General features: G+C 37.3%; 1 protein-coding gene and 1 pseudogene across 1 annotated transcript; one reads left to right on the top strand and one right to left on the bottom strand.

The window, feature by feature from the left end:
* Positions 1 to 7,426: 7,426 nt before the first annotated feature.
* LOC111790341 (receptor-like protein kinase FERONIA pseudogene) lies at positions 7,427 to 10,443 on the bottom strand (annotated as a pseudogene).
* A 3,969-nt stretch (positions 10,444 to 14,412) lies between these two features.
* Positions 14,413 to 15,657, top strand: LOC147793269 (uncharacterized). The gene is made up of 2 exons (XM_087122190.1): positions 14,413 to 14,958; positions 14,990 to 15,657. Exons 1-2 carry the CDS (start codon positions 14,445 to 14,447, stop codon positions 15,655 to 15,657), a joined length of 1,182 nt encoding a protein of 393 aa, XP_086978316.1. The 5' UTR covers positions 14,413 to 14,444.
* Positions 15,658 to 19,604: the final 3,947 nt, after the last annotated feature.

Here is a 19,604-nt window from a genome sequence, read left to right as displayed (position 1 = left end):
ATTAGGGCATCTGAACAAGCAATGGAGAGGCAGCGTGTTAATTAATTATTTGTGAGATCTCCTCGAAGCATTCTGTATAAGAGTGTGGAAACCTCTTCCGACCCGTTTTAAAAATTTTGAGGGAAAACCCAAAAAGAAAACTCAAAAGAAGACAATGTCGGCTAGCGGTGGACTTAGACAATCACATTACTGTGATAAAAAAAACAAGAAAAAGGAGAAAGAGGAAGGATTTTAGGGTTTTGGATATGTGAATTATTGGTTTTTGTTGATGAACACAGTCCATGTTCTTGTGTTGTTGACTAACTGATATAGAAGGTAAGAGGATGATGATTTGGAAATAAATGGTCCCTTAGATTCTTTTGGACACACTGATTTAGGCCTCAGTTTTATGACTCATCACATTCACTTTCTGAGAACTACCAGTACCTGTCATATAATATTGTTTTGAATCTCACTACCCTTTTCCTTTTCACGATATCCCACGTTTGTTGTTGAAACCTCTTCCTAACAGACGAGTTTTAAAAATAGAAGTCCAAAAGAAAAAACCCAAAAAGGGCCATATCGGCAAGATTTTCAGATTTTTAGCATATAATAATGTATAATGTTATGTAACAATCAATGCATCACTGCTTAACATTTTTGTTGTTTTATTCCACTGTGTTGCTTGGCCTCGGTGGAACCAAAATTTGGCTACACCTATCACTCTCTACTGCAGCCTTTGTCTTACATCAACCTCTAGGACAACAACAAAGTAACAACACTTTCGAGTTGTTTTGTCAAAAACATGTCAAGTTTAGGTTGAGTTTAGGTCTGGTCGAGATAAAATGAACATAGTCTAACGATGAACATTTTAAAAAGTTTATAAAAATGTAATTGTTGGAGAAATTTGAACGGTAGAGATGAAGGCATGATGGAGATTTATGATGAGTGGTGTAAATGTATAGTTTTAAATGTTTGAAGAAACAGAAGGTGACAGTGGCAGAAGAAACGTATGGCGGCAACAGACAGCCGAAATTATAACGCTCTTTTCTGACTAAATTCAGCTCCACACTACTGTGTGTGTGTGTGTGCATGGGACCATAACTTTGTCATTATCTCACCCTCAATATATACTACTCATAATAATGCTAATGACAACGATAGTTGCTTCTTACAATTCGGTACCTCCCATCTTTTAATTCCTATAATTATCCCTTTAAACTTATGAAATTGTTATGCTCCTATGCGTCCTCCATATTAAATGTGCCAACATAATTCCCTAAGTTTCCGGGTTTAATTGGAACTAACAAAAACCTTTTTATTCTCCCAAAATATTGAGTAAGTACACATTAAATGACTTAATTCACATCATAGTCACATTTATAATAAAATGTTTTAAAAAAAAAGTCTCATATCAAATGTCATACATGTAGTGACAACTTTATTTTAATAAAAAAAAATAGATTCGTTACAAAAACTTTCTACAACCAAAGTTGATGTTTTTAAGGTATGATATATTAGTTTGTCCTAATGTAAGTTTCTCTAAAATACTTAAAAAATGTCGGTGGGATGGTTTTTTTTTTAAAAAAAGAAGAGAAATTTAAAAGAAGAGATTAAATGCCACACCATACATACCTTACAATTGAGCGTAATCTAATCCATATTTAGGGTGTATGTATGTCTTGACGTAAATAGAGAGTGAATTTGTTTCGTTGAATCTTTTTCATAGCTCGATAGATAATTTGATAAGTCAATGATTTTTTTCCGTGTTTCAGAATATGGTTAACCAACATGTTAACTAATCGATTACGATAAATTGGATCGAGTTTTGCAATTTTTTCTTCTACAGTACCTTGACGTGACATGGCGTGAAAGAGGTTTAAGAATAAGTTTTCTTTTATAAGGGCTAAAATAATTTATTTTAGCTTTTTGACCTTGTAGAGTGGGCACAATATTTTGGCTCAATTCTTGGTTAGATTTATGAATGGAGAACCAAAATAGAGTTTACAATTGAGTTAGGTTGGGGAGTGGAGTTGTTTTTTTTTTTTTTTTTTTTTTTTTTTTTTTTTTTTTAATTATTAAAAAAATCATACTTAGATATATATAACATTAATAACTAAAATTTAATTAATATTTACCTGTCACAATCCATCATTAACATTTGACAAATATTCTTAATCTTCATGATAATCTTAAAAGTATGGTAGGGTTGAGTTGAATCGTAACTCTATTTTTGAATGTGTCAGGTTACATAGTTTGTGTTGGATAATGAAAGTCTCACATTAACTAATTTAGGGAATAATTTAGAGAATCATCATGCGTTTATAATAAAAAAAAAATACTCTCTCCATTTGCTTTTTTAGGAAGCTCAAAGCAAAACCATAAGAGCTTAGGCTCAAAATGGACAATATCATATCACTATGGTGAGTCGTGTTCATCTAACCATTTGAACTGATCGGACTCGGAATCATACAGAGCCATGGAAGAGGGAAGAGGGAAAGAAAAAGGGAGACAAAGAGGGTGTAGAGACAATGAGGAGAAGGAGACAGGGTTTGTGTATTTTGGATGGAAGTGTGTGTGTGTGTGTGTGTGGGTAGTTTGGAACATCTTAAAGAGCAGACAAATGCAAAAGCTCATCTTCACGCTTCCACTGTTTCTCAACGCTTCTCTCACCTGACATCCTGCCCTGCCTCCTTCTTCTTGGATATTTCCATGCATTTTCAACTCCTTTTTTTTTGTGTGTATCATTTGGGTACTCCACACTTTCCTTTGTAATATCAATTCAAACCACATGCTATCTGGACCCAGTCTCAAGTAAGCCTAAAGGGCTTATTAAACCATAGCTTGGCCCAAAAGCTTCTAGGATTAGGCCCAAATCAACCACTACCAATTGGAAATTTTATATATAGGGTTATTGCCATGGTTGGTGGGTTCCTTCTAATATTAAAACAAAATAAACAATCTCCACGCTTGTACTCATCAATAAAAATAATCATCAATAAGTGAACATAGGTTCATTTTAATATTTAGCTTATTGTTATTCCCAAATATATATATATATATATATATATATACACACATAGTTAGTATGTATATATCTTATTGTTGCCCCCAATTTTGACCCACTTAATATTCAATTTCAAGGGATAAATATATGTATTGTTCATTGACCAAACTTTATAATAAAATGCCAAATATTGAAAAGGAAAGGTCACCTTTTTTTTTTTTTTTTTTTTTTTTTAATTAATGGCTAAATAAGTATGCTTCTGATATTAAAAGGGTATCTAATGAAATTCGTTACCATAGTAACAAACATTAATAATCCTCATCAAAGAAGATAAAATTAGTAGTTATGGACAAAGATATTTACTAGTTCTAGAGACGACTTTAAATGCATCCATAGATGTATACTGATGGGTAAAGTTTTAAATATAAATAGTTGTTTAATTGAGGTAAGTATATGAATGGTTAGGTTTAAAAACCCATTTTTAAAAAATAGCCAAAAGACTTTTTATTAGATGAGCGGCCAAAAATCAAATGACGGATTCAAAATCCAAAAATCAAACACTAAAAGTTAAAGAGTTTTTGGATTTGTCTTAAAAACTCTCCAATGCTTTGTTTTATTTCAAATGACGTAGAAGATAAGGAAGCATTTGATAGTTATTTTAGGTTTGTTTTATTAGAAAAATGCGTGGTAAAAAATTTAAACAAATTAATGTTATAAGCTAAAAACGAATTCACAGTTTTGATAGCATATAACCCGAGTAGGAAAAATTGAAAACTAATCACATCATTTGTGGTACATTTGGGGACATTTTAGCTCTGAGAAGTGTAGACATGATTTTGGTGACCAGTCGTACACCTCCGTATTGACACAACAAGAATAGTAAAGTTTTGTCTTGAAAGTATGTAAAAGGAGTTTGGAACGGACATATGGCCATGGAAAACATATCATGGACAAACATGACTAGGACATCCATCACATGGCCCCACGCAACACACCTTGGATAAGCATGACTATGACATCCTCCCTCACTAAATTGGTTGACATCCCTATCAACCGACTCTTCACAAACTCAGAGATGTAGGATTAAGTTGCTTGAGGTATCTCAATGCGCTTCCAATTGATCTTTACCTTGAGTAGTCTCTTCCAATCTGTCAGACATTGTTGAAAACCATTTTTTTTTGTTTATTGAGTATTCATGTCTTCTTTATCAAAACCTCTCATACTTTCTTTGCAATGATACTCTTCTTTGTAGCATGAGGATGTACAACCTCCCTGTGCCTTGTGTCTTCCTGGTCTGTATAGTAACGCTTTAAGTTTGACGTGGACAACAAGACTAGTCCACATTTATGGGAGCAATAGGATCCTATATGATGCCTTTCTGACTTCCTAAATGACTTTGAATAGTCCATAGTTTTTTTGTTCCAGTCGTTGGTTCTTGTTGTCTTGAAACTAGAGTTGATCTGACCTCTACTTGATCATAACTCTTCTCTATTTTAGAATTGGTGTGGTCGACGCTTTTGATCGATCTTTCTTTTCATATGCTTCGATGACCTTTTCGAGTAAACATGAGTTGCTTCGAAGGTTTTTCTTTGTCTGCCCCTTCAGTAGAGGTGTTGGCTTGATGTCTCCCTCACCAAAGGATGTTTAAGCGTTTTGCTTCGGTCTCCGTTGTGAAGTTGTGGGTGGCTCAGAGTTGACAGTGGTGTTCTTGAACGCTCTTTAATTAACCCAAGTCTCGACACATAAGATCGCGTTCCATTGACTATTCCATTTCTTTCACTCTCTTCTAGAGAACAGAAAAATACTTTAATATCCCCATGGGGTATATAATGTTCTCAACTAATGGTGTTTCAGTTTTTGCGATCTCATACTCCTTCTGAATTCACTCAAAATTTTTCTTTGAAGGCATATTATACCGCCTTAATTGGGCATTCAAATTCTTGATGACCCCCTTGCATATGAAGCAAGACAATGAGCCTTGATTGGGACTATTTTGCGTGTGAGGTCTATGTTTAATAAGTTCTACTTCTTTGTTGAGAGGACTTACATTCCCCTCCTTTGCTTTCAAGTCTATCATCTCCCCCGTCTTTGGGGGAGTTGGGTCGATAATTTCTATTACCCCACTTAAGAAATCTTGGTTCTATCTTTCGTCTTTGGATGGATCATTGTTAAGGTTAAATAGTCGTTTGACTATAGCATAGGCCGTGGAACGTTTTGGATCCTTTGTTTGTAAAGTTTGGCCTTCACCCAGGGTTTCAACTCCTCAACAAAACTGAAAACCTTGTATCAAACAAGAGAGTTAGATGATTTAAATTTCTCAAATATATTCTATCTAAGATGTCGGAACACCATATGTATACTCAGATCTAGACAAGTGGGATCAAATGAACGTCAACTAAAAATTTAGTGACTTAGGCCTACAAAAAAGTGCTTACCATTGGAATGCATTTGGGCTAGGTTAGACAAATTATATGACGTATAACTAACATATACTTTACATGTTATTTCTTGTATTAGGATATGCTTATGAACTTTCCATAATGCATGTACTTCCACAATATTAATCTATATATGTTATGATACTATGTTCATGTTATGCCATATGAGACACTTAATAAACAATGTACGTACAAGTATATAGTCTTTTAGAAAGATTATGTATGTATCATAACTGTTAAAAATCACATATTTGTTTAGATTGCTGTCAGTTAGTATCGAATTAAATCTCCGTTAGGAGTTAGATTTACTTTTGATTTGATTTGATTAGATTTGTTTACTGGTTGTTACCAGATTTTCTGCAGATTTTTAGGTAGATTTTCTAGATATCTCTTTGTATTCTTTGTATATATATATATAACATTCTTGCTCTTCATAATTCAATCTTCTCATCAATCATTCAATCAATCCCTATTTGACTAACAATTGGTATTAGAGCTATCTTCTAAGGGGATCTGTGAGATCAAAATGGGAGGAGAATCCAGTTTTTCCGCTGTTGCACCACCAGTTTTCAATGGAGACAATTATCAAATGTGGGCAGTTCGTACGGAGACTTATTTGGAGACCTTGGATCTTTGGGAAGCAATAGAAGAGGATTACGAGGTCCCTCCGCTTCCAACAAATTCTACTGTATCACAAATCAAATTACAGAAGGAAAAGAAGACAAGGAAATCAAGAATATGTTGGATATTCTTGCTGAAGCAAAAGTCAGAAGTTGCGAGTGTATTTTGGAAATTCAAAGCCAGAGTTGAGAATGAAGGTGCATGTTTGATTCAGACTGTAAGATCAGATAATGGCAATGAGTACACTTCAGAAACTTTTAACAGGTTTTGTGAAGAGGCTGGAATTGAACATCAATTGACAACACCATACACTCTTCAACAAAATGGTGTCAGTGAAAGGAGGAATAGATTCATAATGGAGATGACGAGATGCATGCTTCATGAGAAGGATCTTCCAAAACGTTTTTGGGGAAAAGCAGCAAACACTGTTGTGTGCTTGCAAAATCGAATTTCAACAAAAGTTGTGAAGGACCTGACATCATTTGAAGTTTGGTATGGTTACAAACATTCTTTAAAGTTCCTTAGAGTATTGGGGTGTCTTTGCTTCATTTACATTCCACAGCTCAAGTGTGATAAGCTTCACAAAATGGCAGAAGCTGTCATTTTTGTTGGGTATAACATTATATCAAAAGCTTAGAGAGTTTTTCAACCACACATTAGTTGTGTTATTGTGAGCCGAGATGTTCATTTTGCTGGAAATGAGCAATGGAATTGGGAAGAACTGACGAAGGTGAATCAGATTTCTAATGCACCAAACAATTTAATCTTTGGTAGCATGTTAGAAGAGTCTGAATATGAACGACAAGATGCTTTGGTTGATGATGCACCTGTCCGAGGAGGAGCTTTCAGTGATCGAGAAAAACAAAATCTGGGAGTTGGTTGATCGACCTCTAAACAGAAAGATAATTAGAGCAAGATGGGTGTTCAGAAAAAAGCTTGGAGTTCACAGCATCTAAACAAGGAAGAGGGTTAAAGATCATGTACTTGTTTAGATGGATGTCAGTTAGTATCTAATTAAATCTCAGTTAGATTTAATCTTGATTTGATTAGATTTGTTTACTGGTTTGTTACCAGATTTTATGCAGGTTGATTTTCTAGATATCTGTTTGTATTCTCTGTATATATATATAGCATTCTTGCTCTTCATAATTCAATCTTCTCATCAATCATTCAATCATTCAATCAATCCTTAATGAACTCTTCATAATTCAATCTTCTCATCAATCATTCAATCATTCAATCAATCCTTAATGAACTCTTCATAATTCAATCTTCTCATCAATCATTCAATCAATCTTTATTTCACTAACGAAGACAATGTATCCTGATTTAAAATGTGGGACATTAAGTTATATGTATAACTATTATAGATTCCATCAAATCAATTGCAACATGAACAATTATTTATAATAATAACCCTGCCCCCGTAATATTGTTCTCCTGTAATTATTACTACAAATCCAAAAAACACAAAATAAAAATAAAAATATTTGCTGTTCTTCTTCTTCATCATCTTCCGGCGGGATCCTTAATCTCAGAAAAAACAGTACCAGACATCCCTTTATTATATGTAAAAATGGAGGCATCACTATTGCTTGTCGTCACATAATTGCTCATTCCCGACTCCGATTCCATTCTCCGATCACCAGTGCTACTAAACAATGTCTCATCCACCAACCACTGTTCTTCCCCGACATCCCTCTCGCCGCCGCCCACATCATCTTCCTCTCCCTTCTTTTTCGACGCCTCCTGTAATTGCAACGCAAACTCCAATCCCCACACCACATCCTTCATCGACGGCCTCTTCATTCCCTCGTCTTCAATGCAACTCACTGCCATCTCAACAAACTTCCTCAAGCATTCCGGCGTAATCTCATTCCTGAGATTCGGGTCAATAATTTGCGCCACTGTGTTATCACGGCAGCACCGCCGAACCCACTCTGCTAGGTACACTTGCTTCTTGTCTGCAGAGCGTATTAACGGCGGACGAGAACAGAGCACTTCACAGAGAACAACCCCAAATGAATACACATCAGATTTTTCAGTTAGCTGCTGCCGTCTGTAGTACTCTGGGTCTAGATAACCGAAGCTCCCTTTAACCACCGTGCTAATGTGTGCGTTCGACATGTTCGCCGGCCCCACTTTTGACAACCCGAAATCAGAAACCTTCGCGACCCATTTCTCATCGAGTAAGATATTAGTGGTTTTCACATCCCGGTGGATGATTGTCTGATTGGCTCCTGTGTGAAGGTAGTGTAGCCCCTTTGCAGCACCAATGCAAATTTGGAGGCGTTGATTCCATGTGAGAGGCTGTTCGTTGTCTCCGTATAAGTGGCTGCGGAGTGTTCCATGAGACATATAATCATAGACAAGAATCATTTCCTTACCATCGTTGCAGTACCCGATGAGGGAGACGAGATGGAGATGGCGAAGCTGCGAGAGCATCTCAATCTCTGTTTTGAATTCGTGGGCGCCCTGTTTTGAACCTGGTTTCAATCGTTTAATTGCCACTTGGGTGGCATCGTTGTCGATGTAGCCTTTGTATACGTTACCAAATCCGCCAACGCCAATGATGAAATTGTCGTCAAAATTCTTGGTGGCCGCTTGAATCTCCGGCAATGAAAAGTAACGGCATAGATTAGAGGGGAGATTGGAGTTGCGGGTCTTGCTTGATTTGTTTGATTTGTTCGTTGATGTGGAGTACAGAGCCAACCACGAAGCTCCATCGCTTGAGTTTTGGTCTGTAAATGTTCTTCTTCGCCGGAAGAAAAACAAACCCAGAGCTAATATGGCGACAACACCCACAATCACCACCGGTATTACAACTGCCACCGTTTTACCAGAATTCTTCTTTGGTGGGATCGACGGAGGTGGAGATTGGATCACCGTCGTGATAGGTGGGTCTGGGTTTTGACCACCGAGATTACCATTTGAATCGTTTAATTTGAAGATTTCTATACCATTCAAGATCACATTGGCGTATCTCGTCTTGAAATCCTCTGGGTTTGGTTGGAGCGTAACAGAGAGATTCACTTTCTTTTGATCACCACCGGGCACAAGCACAGCATAGTCTCTGTAAATTGGGCTAAATTTCCCGCCGGCTCGTGGAAACACATCGAATTGTGGCTCAGCCGTGTAGTCTCTAATGTAAATCAAGAACACTCTGTCACCGGCAGCAGTGATATTAGACTCAAACTCGCAGAAATGAAGACGAAGCATGTAAGTGAACCCAGGATCTACAGGGTACTCCCATGTGAGATTATGGCCCTTGTTAAAAGTCCTATTCGGACCCATGGTTCGGGCAGTTTGATACACATTTTCTGGTGCAGTGTATGTGGGTATTTTAGTGTAATTGAGATTTGCAGAGAGATCAGTAGGTTGAGGAAATAAGTTAATATCCAACAAATTACTTTCCTGTAACCAGGTTCGAAGCATTCCAGTGTCTTGGGAGGGGGAGATGAGGTTTCCACCCATATTCATTCTATATACCAATTCAAGAGCCGTGTTGTTTTCAACTGGGATGAACTGATTATCTATGTTGACAAGCTTCAACCCTCTACCGCCTTGGTCATTGGGGTTGGGTGGGGTGTAATAAAGATCATCCGGCATGGATACAATCTCAATCCCATTGATAAACGCGTAGGAGTCTTGATTTGTGGGTGTAAATGTAAGGTTAAGCTTCACACCATTTCCCTCCGCGTACACGCAGAACTCACGAACAATCGCGCCGGAAGGAGGATCGGAAGTGTCCGCGTTTACAGAGGCATTGAAATCACGGAGGAGAGTACGGAGGCCAGTTTTGAGGGAGAATACGGCTTTGGAGCGGTGGAAGTTTTTGTAAGGAGCGGAGTAGAAGTAGAGGCGTATGAATTTCTGGCCAGGACTCAGCGGGAAAGAGTAGGTGAATTCAGAGTGGGACAGGCGTGCTGTTGTGTAAGGGACGCCGTTGATAGAAGAGAATTGCGTTTCCGCTTGGGAAGTGAGCGATGCGTTGTTGTGATGGAGATCTGAAGGGAAGAATTTGGAGCGTTCGTCCCCGACCCAGAGGCGGTTGTCCAGGGAGTCGGAAGAGTTGCCAGGGGAGCCGCAATCGAGAAAGATTTTGTCGGTGGGGTTGAAGGGCGGTGGCGCGTCACCAAGGACGTGGAGGAAGAAAGAAAAAGCGAAGAATAGAAGGGTTGGTGCAGTGGCAGAAGCAGGTTTGGATGTGCAGTCCGCCATTAGATAGAAGAGAGTGGAGCAAAGAGGAAGAGAAGGTGTAGAAGAAAAGAGAGAGGGAGGGTTGAGGAAGTCCAAGGTTGAAAAGTCTTGGTTTGTTTTGTCCCCAATGAACAATTCCTCAAACTTGACCAGAAATGTGTCACTATCTCTTAGTCATTGTTTACAATTCGCATCCGTGAATGGTCCAACATGAAAAACAAATATGTCATTGAGACAACCAATTGATCTTATTGGATGTTTAAATTTAAAGAGGTAGGTAATTCAGTGGTGGTAATTCATTGTTTACAATTAGAATCCAAAATTTAAGACGCTTGACAAGGAGAAAAGTCATGCACGAGAGGCAAGTATCTCTATGAGCACCTCAAGAGTTAGAAATAAGTTGGTTGTCTAGAAACTTGAGAGCAATTCTCCACCATTTTCTTTCAAACTTGTTCGTACAATTTCTAAACAAGATTACCCACAAGTTGGATGAAGAAATCGAGTGCTGAAAGTGCCTAGAAATCATTCCCCTGAACCAATCGGCCATTGAAGAGCTTCAAGGAAAACTCAAAACAACAGTCCGAGCCTACAAAAAAATTCGTCGAGCAAGGACAATTCCAATAAGTTTTTGCACCTCCAAGGAGTATTTCCATAAAAGACCACGAATAGAAATAGTCTTGAGAACATGCCCAATTGATGGAAATCCGTTTCGAGCTCAAATTGGGGGTAAGTATCGAATTCCTATCAACGGTCCATTTTCCTTTCAATTGAGAATTTCTTCAATTTCAGAGGATCAAGTTGAGTAACTTTGATGAAGCAATCAATAGCTGAAATATCGTAGAATGAGCTACCCAAGAGAACAAAAATCTGGTGTTTCGAGTAACTTGTAGAACGAGAAAATTTCTGGAAATTAAGGTCCCACACTCAAGTTGTTCCAAACTAATTCCTTTATGTTGAGGGAAGAATAATGAAGAGGTTCCATGAAAAAATTGAGCCTTGAAAACCCCTAAAATTGGCTACCCAATAAGAAATCCCTTGTTTTAGTTTCAGCTAAAAACTGATTTTGGACGAACTTAGGCAAATATCGTACCCTACCATCCACAAGAATGTGTTAAATCAAACCCTAACTCTTCCTTGTAACACCATATTTAAGTTTCATGAATAAATCGAGGGAAGAAACGCTGTAAATGAAATTGTAGAGGGCGATTCTTACACAACGGTGCAAAGGACCCGCGCATCTTCTTCTTGTCAAGAGGAAGAAGACGATGACGTGGCCGGTTCAACTGAACAGGCCATGTCAACCTAAAATCCGACATTTTCTTGTTCTTTTTTTAAATCTTAACCCCTTTCATAAAAATTCACATGAAAAATATTTATGGTTCCAAAAACTAGACACAATAGGGAGTCTTTGGAAGAAAATTTGAGGTAATTCGAATAGTGGAAGCTTGAGAACGAAGGTCACAAATGTCGATGACGAGGTAAGTAACCACTTTGGACTTTTTTTAAGAAATACTTTATGAATTGCATGGATTTCTATATGAACCTTAAACCAAGTATGAATTAAATATATATGAAAGAAAAACACAAACAACAGCGAGTTAAGATCCTGAACTCTTCTGTCTATGAAATAATTTGCTCAACACTAAAATTTCATAAAGTAAGTAAACAAAGAAACAGTGTAAAATGACCATAATGCCCCTAAGTTCATTTACCTTTGAATGTATGAAGGCTTGGACATAGGTATTCAAGTTGTATCATAAGGCAAATCCTGGGTGTTGGATAAGAAGTCTTGGATGTAGGTTTCCAGACTATGCCGCTTAGAATGCATGAAGCCTTGAGCACAGGTTCTCAAATCGTATTAAATGGCAAGCCCTAAGATGCGGGTTCAGACTACGTCGCTGAAATGCATAAAGCTTTGGACGTAGGTTAAAACTGTGTCACTTGGAACGCATGAAGTCTTGGACGTAGGTTGTCAGGTTCATGACTAGTACCGTAAATCATAGGGGAAGTGTCTTCTTGGAGAACGCACCAAGAATAGAACAAGAACCTAGAACATGGATCAAGGACTAGAACATGGACTAGAAAATACCGAGAACAAAATAAAATCAAGGACTAGAACATAGATCAAGATCCAAGTTCTAAGGACAAGAACCAAGAACCAAGAATCATAGTACTAAGACTCTTAGAAGATAACCAAGATTTCAGAATCAAAGGCACAAAATCCTCATGAAAGATCATGATAAGAATCCCAAGCAAAAGGTCCTCATGAAAGATACATATCAAGGACACCATTAAGAGCCTTCAAGTAGTCTACTTACTAAGTCTTGTAATCATTTCTTATTCTCCATTTTTTTTTTTTCAGGTAATAAGGAGTTGGTCGAGGTCGGGAGCGAACTCTAGAAGATTGTTTTAGCCTTCTAGTCCTTCATCAAACTTGTCCATTTCTTCGTCATGAAGTTATAAATGTCAAAATTCTCGCGTTTTCAAACCACTCACGAAAACACGCTCCCCTCCCTCTCTACACTGACCATCCACATCTGCTCTACCCATCAAACACAACCAGACTATCTAAGAGCGTGAGAGACGAAGAGAGAACGGAAGATGAATGGTTGTTTGGTGTTTTTCGATGAACGCAAACTAGCGAAATCTGCCATATCTACATAGTTAGAAGATCGAGATACCAAGAAAGAATACAATAAGGACTCAGAACATACACGGTAAGTCTAATGACGCCTTTCTATGTCGTGGTGTTCAAGTAGTCTCGTCTCGCGGGCAAAGGGGAAGTCAATTTTCAAATAAACATAACGTCATGTTCCCTATTTTAGGCAACAAGTACACAACCATCCCTCGTGTGTGATGGAGAAGTGAAAGGAGACTCACATTAGTCGAGAGCTGAAAGGATACTCACCTGCAACCAATATTCAACCAAGTAGCCATTCGGCCCAATCATAAATCATGGCCCACTTGACGCACGCCAGAAACATGACCCAGCTTCCAAAAGCCCAATCGAACCAGCAGCCCAAACCGCCTCGGCCCAGCTCCATAACCCGGGACCCGCACACCTGTACATCTGACCCGATAACTCGCACCTCGAGCCGTAGCATTACCCGCAACACGGAAACTCCTTCCCGTGCCATGTGTCGTGCCTGCATTAAATGGTTTCCATCGGCTCAGCTTGGTTCAGCTTCGCTCGGCTTGGCTCAGGGCGGCTCCTCGACTCAAAAACTGGTTATTCAACTTGGGTTGCACAATTTCACATCGATTCCTACCGTTTTGACCTTTTCGAAGCTGATTTTGACCCTAAACCCTTAATTAAGGTAAACGTTCTATTTCCCAAGTTCAAGTTGAATTAAGTTAAAAATGTGAATTATTAACGAAATGAGATAAACGTTCTAATAGAAAACACTTGAAAGATACTTGGAACAACCTCAAGGGACGCAATCAAGCATTCGAATTTAGGGGTAACGTCGTCTAAGGCAAACCAAGTAAGTGGCTTTATTATTGGCTCAATTTGGAAGATTTTTCTTAAGTATGACAACATATGCCCCGTGACCATTGCACATGTCATATGATGTGACTATGTTATATGATCATGATATATGATGTTATATGACATTGTACGATGGTGCTGTATGATGATGTTATTTGATGATGACATGATGATGATGATGCATGATAATGTAACGATGTGAGATGCATGGTGATGAGATGACTTAATTCAAGATGTTAAGGAAGCAATATGGATGTTAGGTGCTCTAAGTATGTCAATTATGTTTTTAATTCCTTTCTTTTTTTAATTCTGTTTTTCTCACGAACCGATTTCAAACCACCACTAGTGTCTTTTCTACTATTCTCCGGCCTTCGAACGGGATTATGGAATCGGGTGAGTGACTAAATTTGGAAGGAATTTAGTAGATGTGAAGACATATTGAGATATAATATCTAGAGTATATTATTTATAGAATAAATCTCAGATATTTATCATAATATTCTTTATTTATGATTTTATTTATAGTATATTTTATTTTATTCTGGTATTTAATTATTTTATATTTTCTTCATTTGTACTAGTTTATATTCTATTTAGAGGATATCAATATCAATCATAATATACACCTTCCCAATTATATTTTCTATCTCATTCTTAACATGGTATCAGAGCACCGATCTTGGTATTCTTAAATATCAAAATTTTCTCTATGGCGGAATCAGCCAAATACAGCTTCAAAAATTCGGATGTTGATTCAACACATCCTTATTATATTCACCATTCTGATCAGCCAGGATATTCACTCGTTCCAATCAAATTAAATGGAACAAATTATCAATCCTGGAGTAAATCAGTTATGCATGCTCTCATTGCCAAAAAGAAAATTGGCTTCATTGATGGCACAATTGAAGAACCGTCTCAAGATGCAAATTCAATCGAATTTGAACTATGGAATCAGTGCGACAGTATGATAATATCTAGGTTAACTCATTCAGTTGAAGCAGATATCGCTGAGGGTATTATTTACGCCAAGACAGCTCGTCAAGTGTGGGTTGATCTTCACGATCAATTCTCACAAAAGAATGGTCCAGCAATTTTTCAGATACAAAGGTCTATAGGAATGATGTCGCAGGGAACCATGGCACTGTCAGTATATTTCACCAAGCTCAAAGCACTCTGGGATGAATTGGAAGCAGACCGCACACCATTTACCTGTAATCAACGTCAAATACATATTGATCAACGCGAAGTAAGACAAGTTGATGCAACTACTCATGGGACTCAATGAATCTTATAAAACGGTGAGATCCAACATATTGATGATGACTCCATTACCTAATGTGAGGCAAGCCTATTCATTACTTGTACAAGAAGAGATGCAGCGTCAGGTGACTTCTGAACCTATTGAGAATTTCTCGATTGCATCAGCAGTGCAGAAGAAAACAACATATTCAAAACTCGCGAAGGATAAATCATGTGAACACTGCAATAAAAGTGGTCATACAATTGATGGGTGTCGATTCCTTAAGTTTTACTGTAAATTTTGTGATAGAAGGGGACATACGGAATATCAATGTCAACAGAAAAATAATTCTAGAAGGGCAGTACAATTCAATCAACGCAACAATCGAGGATATCGATCATCTGCAAATATGGCCGATGTTTCTCAGTTGAATACAGAAGAACAGTCACCTAATTCCATCCCAAATTTTTCTTCTGGGCAATTACACCAGATTGTACAAGCTTTATCTGCACTCAATCATCGTTCTTTTGGTAATTCTGATAATAACATCAATGTTGCAGGTTTGTTTCCAGTATCTGCATTATCTATTAACTCTACGAGTTCTAATCCATGGATTCTCGATAGTGGAGCTACAGATCATATAGTATCCAAAGCTTCTGTTATGACTGAACCAAAGTGATATGAACTGAGAGACATCAATCATACAATATACTTCAATGAAGATGTGAAGAAAAGGTTGTCAAAATTATCAAAATATGTTTCAATTCATGCTACATTGAAGAAGAATAAAGTGTTGATAAGATCCAGATCTAACACTTTAACGAACAGAAAAAAAAAATGTATTTTTTTTTTTATATATTTTTGTGATAGAATATGAACATTCTACACAAACTGAGAAAAAAAAATAATAAGAGAATTAAAAGAGATAAGCGCAATGAAACATATATCCGATCTTGAGCCTAAAGCTCTGTTACCAAATGATAAGATAAGGAATCAACTACAAGGGGAATAAGATTCGGATTACCTTGTTGATCGAATATCTCAAGACAAGAACATTGTTTGAGATTCGAATCACTCCACAAGCAAGATCGATCATGTCTAGCTTGAATGACTCTTGTTGATCAAATATCTCAAACACTTGTTTGAGATTCGAATCACTCCATAAGCAAGATTGATCATGTCGAGCTTGAATGATTCTACATGCAATCTAAACTACATATAATTGCAAAGAAACTTAGCCATTGGCTAAAGAAAACACAAATGCTTCTTTTACTCTATTTTCCAAGTCTGCTTACAAATACAACATACAAGGCTTTATATAGCCTACAAAATGAAACTATTAAAAGCATTCCAAGAGTTGTAACATTCATACTTAATGGCCATAATTAGCCATTATGTAATTGTAACCTAAAGTAAATAAAAACTCTTAAACTACATTAATGAAATACAATAACTCTAAATTGTAATCCACCCAAAATTTATCACATGAAACTTCATTCTTCTTCAATGTGGCATGAATTGAAATATCTTTTGATGATTTCAACAATATTTTCTACACATCTTCTACACATCTTCATTGAAGCATATTGTATGATTGATGTCTCTTGGTTCATATCATTCAATTGTAATCCACCCAAAATTTATCACGTGAAACTTCATTCTTCTTCAATGTGGCATGAATTGAAATATCTTTTGATGATTTCAACAATATTTTCTACACATCTTCTACACATCTTCATTGAAGCATATTGTATGATTGATGTCTCTTGGTTCATATCATTCAATTGTAATCCACCCAAAATTTATCACATGAAACTTCATTCTTCTTCAATGTGGCATGAATGGAAATATCTTTTGATGATTTCAACAATATTTTCTACACATCTTCTACACATCTTCATTGAAGCATATTGTATGATTGATGTCTCTTGGTTCATATCACAAAGGCTACCACCATATCTACAATAAATTTGCCTAATGGAGGGACAACACATGTGTCACATACCGGCAATGTTTCTTTTAATCCTGACCTTAAATTAAACAATATTTTATGTGTGCCTTCATTCAACTTAAACCTAATGTCCGTCAGCAAACTTACCAATGACTTGAAATGTTATGTGACCTTTTATCCTGATTCTTGTGTTATGCAGGACTTGGCTACGGGGAAGATGATTGGCTCAGGTAAACAATCCGGAGGTCTCTATCATATTTCTTCATCTCCAATTAAGTCTTCAGCAAATCAAGTATCTCAGTCATCTGATTTGTGGCATTTACGCCTAGGTCATCCTTCTCCTTCTCGTTTTAAATTTCTAGCTGATCAATTGCATCTTAATAATGCTACTCTTTCTCATAATTGTAGTATTTGCCCATTAGCAAAACAAATTAGGTTGTCTTTCCCAAAAAGTTCAATAACAACCCATTCTGCCTTTGATATGTTACATTGTGATGTTTGGGGACCACATAAAATTCCAACCCATTCTGGTTTGCGTTTTTTTCTCACTGTTGTTGATGATTTTACCCGATGTACTTGGGTCTTTCTTATGCAACACAAATCAGAAGTACACCATTTGTTAGTAAACTTTGTTAAATTCGTTCAAACTCAATTTCATACTACTATCAAGATAGTTAGATCAGACAATGGGACTGAGTTCCTATCTTTGCAACCATTTTCTACTTCTTGTGGTATTGAATTTCAGCGCACCTGTGTCTATACTCCACAACAAAATGGAGTCGTAGAACGTAAGCATCGTCATATCCTAAATGTAGCTAGGTCTCTTCTTTTTCAGTCACAGGTTCCACTTAATTTTTGGGGAGAATGCATTTTAACGGCTGTTTATCTTATAAATAGAACACCATCACCATTGTTATCTAACAAGACACCCTTTGAAGCACTCTACAAACGACCACCTACATTTCACCATCTTAAAGTTTTTGGTTGTAAGTGTTATGCAACTGTAGTACATCCTAAGCAAAAATTTGAACCTCGGGCAATTCCTTGTGTTTTCATAGGATATCCTTGTGGTTACAAAGGATACAAGTTGTATGACATGCAATCTAAAAAATTCTTTATTAGTCGTGATGTTAAATTTTGTGAAGATGATTTTCCTTTTTCATCAGCTTCACAGACTTTAACAGTAGCTCCTTCAACTCCCATTTTACCATTTCATGATCCACCCTACTCAAACATCCATTCTGATCCTTCGCCGTCTCCTCCGCCTCCTATTCCTTCTCCAAATTCATCAGTTTCAGATTCACCAGATTCACCCACTAAATCTGATCTTATCCCACCTGATACATCAGTTCCACTCCGACGTTCTACTCGTACCAAACAACCTCCAGCTTATTATAATGATTACGAGATGTCTTCGAGAGCCAATCATTTAACCTCTAGCTCAAGTCCCAACACTGGCACCAGGTATCCCCTTCATCATTACCTTTCACTCTCTCGTTTTTCTCCTACTCAACGTGCTTTTCTAGCTTTTATTACAGCCCAGACAGAACCTAAAACCTATGATGAGGCAGTTGGCAATCCACTATGGCAGTAGGCTATGAATGATGAAATTGCAGCTTTGGAACGTAATCATACTTGGTCTCTCGTTCCTCTACCACCTGGCCATAAACCTATTGGTTGTCGTTGGGTGTACAAGATTAAATACAATTCTGATGGTTCTGTTGAACGTTATAAAGCTCGACTGGTAGCAAAGGGATACACTCAGGTTGAAGGTGTTGATTACAAAGAGACATTTTCTCCTACAGCGAAACTTACTACACTTCGTTGCTTACTTACTATTGCCGCTGCTCGAAACTGGTTCACTCATCAGTTAGATGTTCAAAATGCCTTTCTCCATGGTAATCTAGACGAGGAAGTCTATATGTCTTTACCACCAGGTATTCGCCGACAGGGGGAGAATACAATATGTTGGCTCCATAAATCTCTTTATGGTTTAAAACAGGCTTCTCGCAATTGGTTCTCCATATTCTCTACCACTATACAAAATGCAGGCTACACTTAGTCCAAAGCAGATTACTCTTTATTTACTAAGAGTAAAGGTACTTCTTTCACTGCAGCTCTTATCTATGTTGATGATATTCTGTTGACAGGCAATGATCTCAAAGAAATTCAACATCTCAAGACCAGTTTACTCGAGAAATTTCTTATCAAAGATTTAGGGAATTTGAAATATTTTCTAGGTATTGAATTTTCTAGGTCTAGAAAAGGAATCTTTATGTCTCAAAGGAAGTATGCTCTAGACATTCTTCAAGACACAGGTCTTACGGGAGCACGTCCAGAAAAATTTCCTATGGAACAAAATCTGAAACTTTCTTCAACAGAAGGAGAAAAGTTGAATGATCCAAGTAAATACAGACGGTTGGTTGGCAGATTAATATATTTAACTGTTACTAGGCCTGACATAGTGTATTCAGTTTGTATGCTTAGTCAATTTATGCATGAACCAAGAAAACCACATTGCGAGGCAGCTCTTCGAGTTCTGAGATACATCAAAGTTACTCCTGGTCAAGGACTTCTACTACCATCTGAAAATAACTTGAGATTACAAGCATATTGCGATTCAGACTGGGGTGGTTGTCGAACTTCCAGACGGTCTATTTCTGGGTTCTGCATTT

The sequence above is a fragment of the Cucurbita pepo genome, chromosome 3 (assembly GCF_057944985.1).
Source record: "Cucurbita pepo subsp. pepo isolate OVF chromosome 3, ASM5794498v1, whole genome shotgun sequence".
NCBI classification, from domain to species: Eukaryota; Viridiplantae; Streptophyta; class Magnoliopsida; order Cucurbitales; family Cucurbitaceae; genus Cucurbita; species Cucurbita pepo.
Note: the sequence above shows the minus strand (reverse complement) of the source record. Positions and strands in the feature narration are given on the sequence as shown.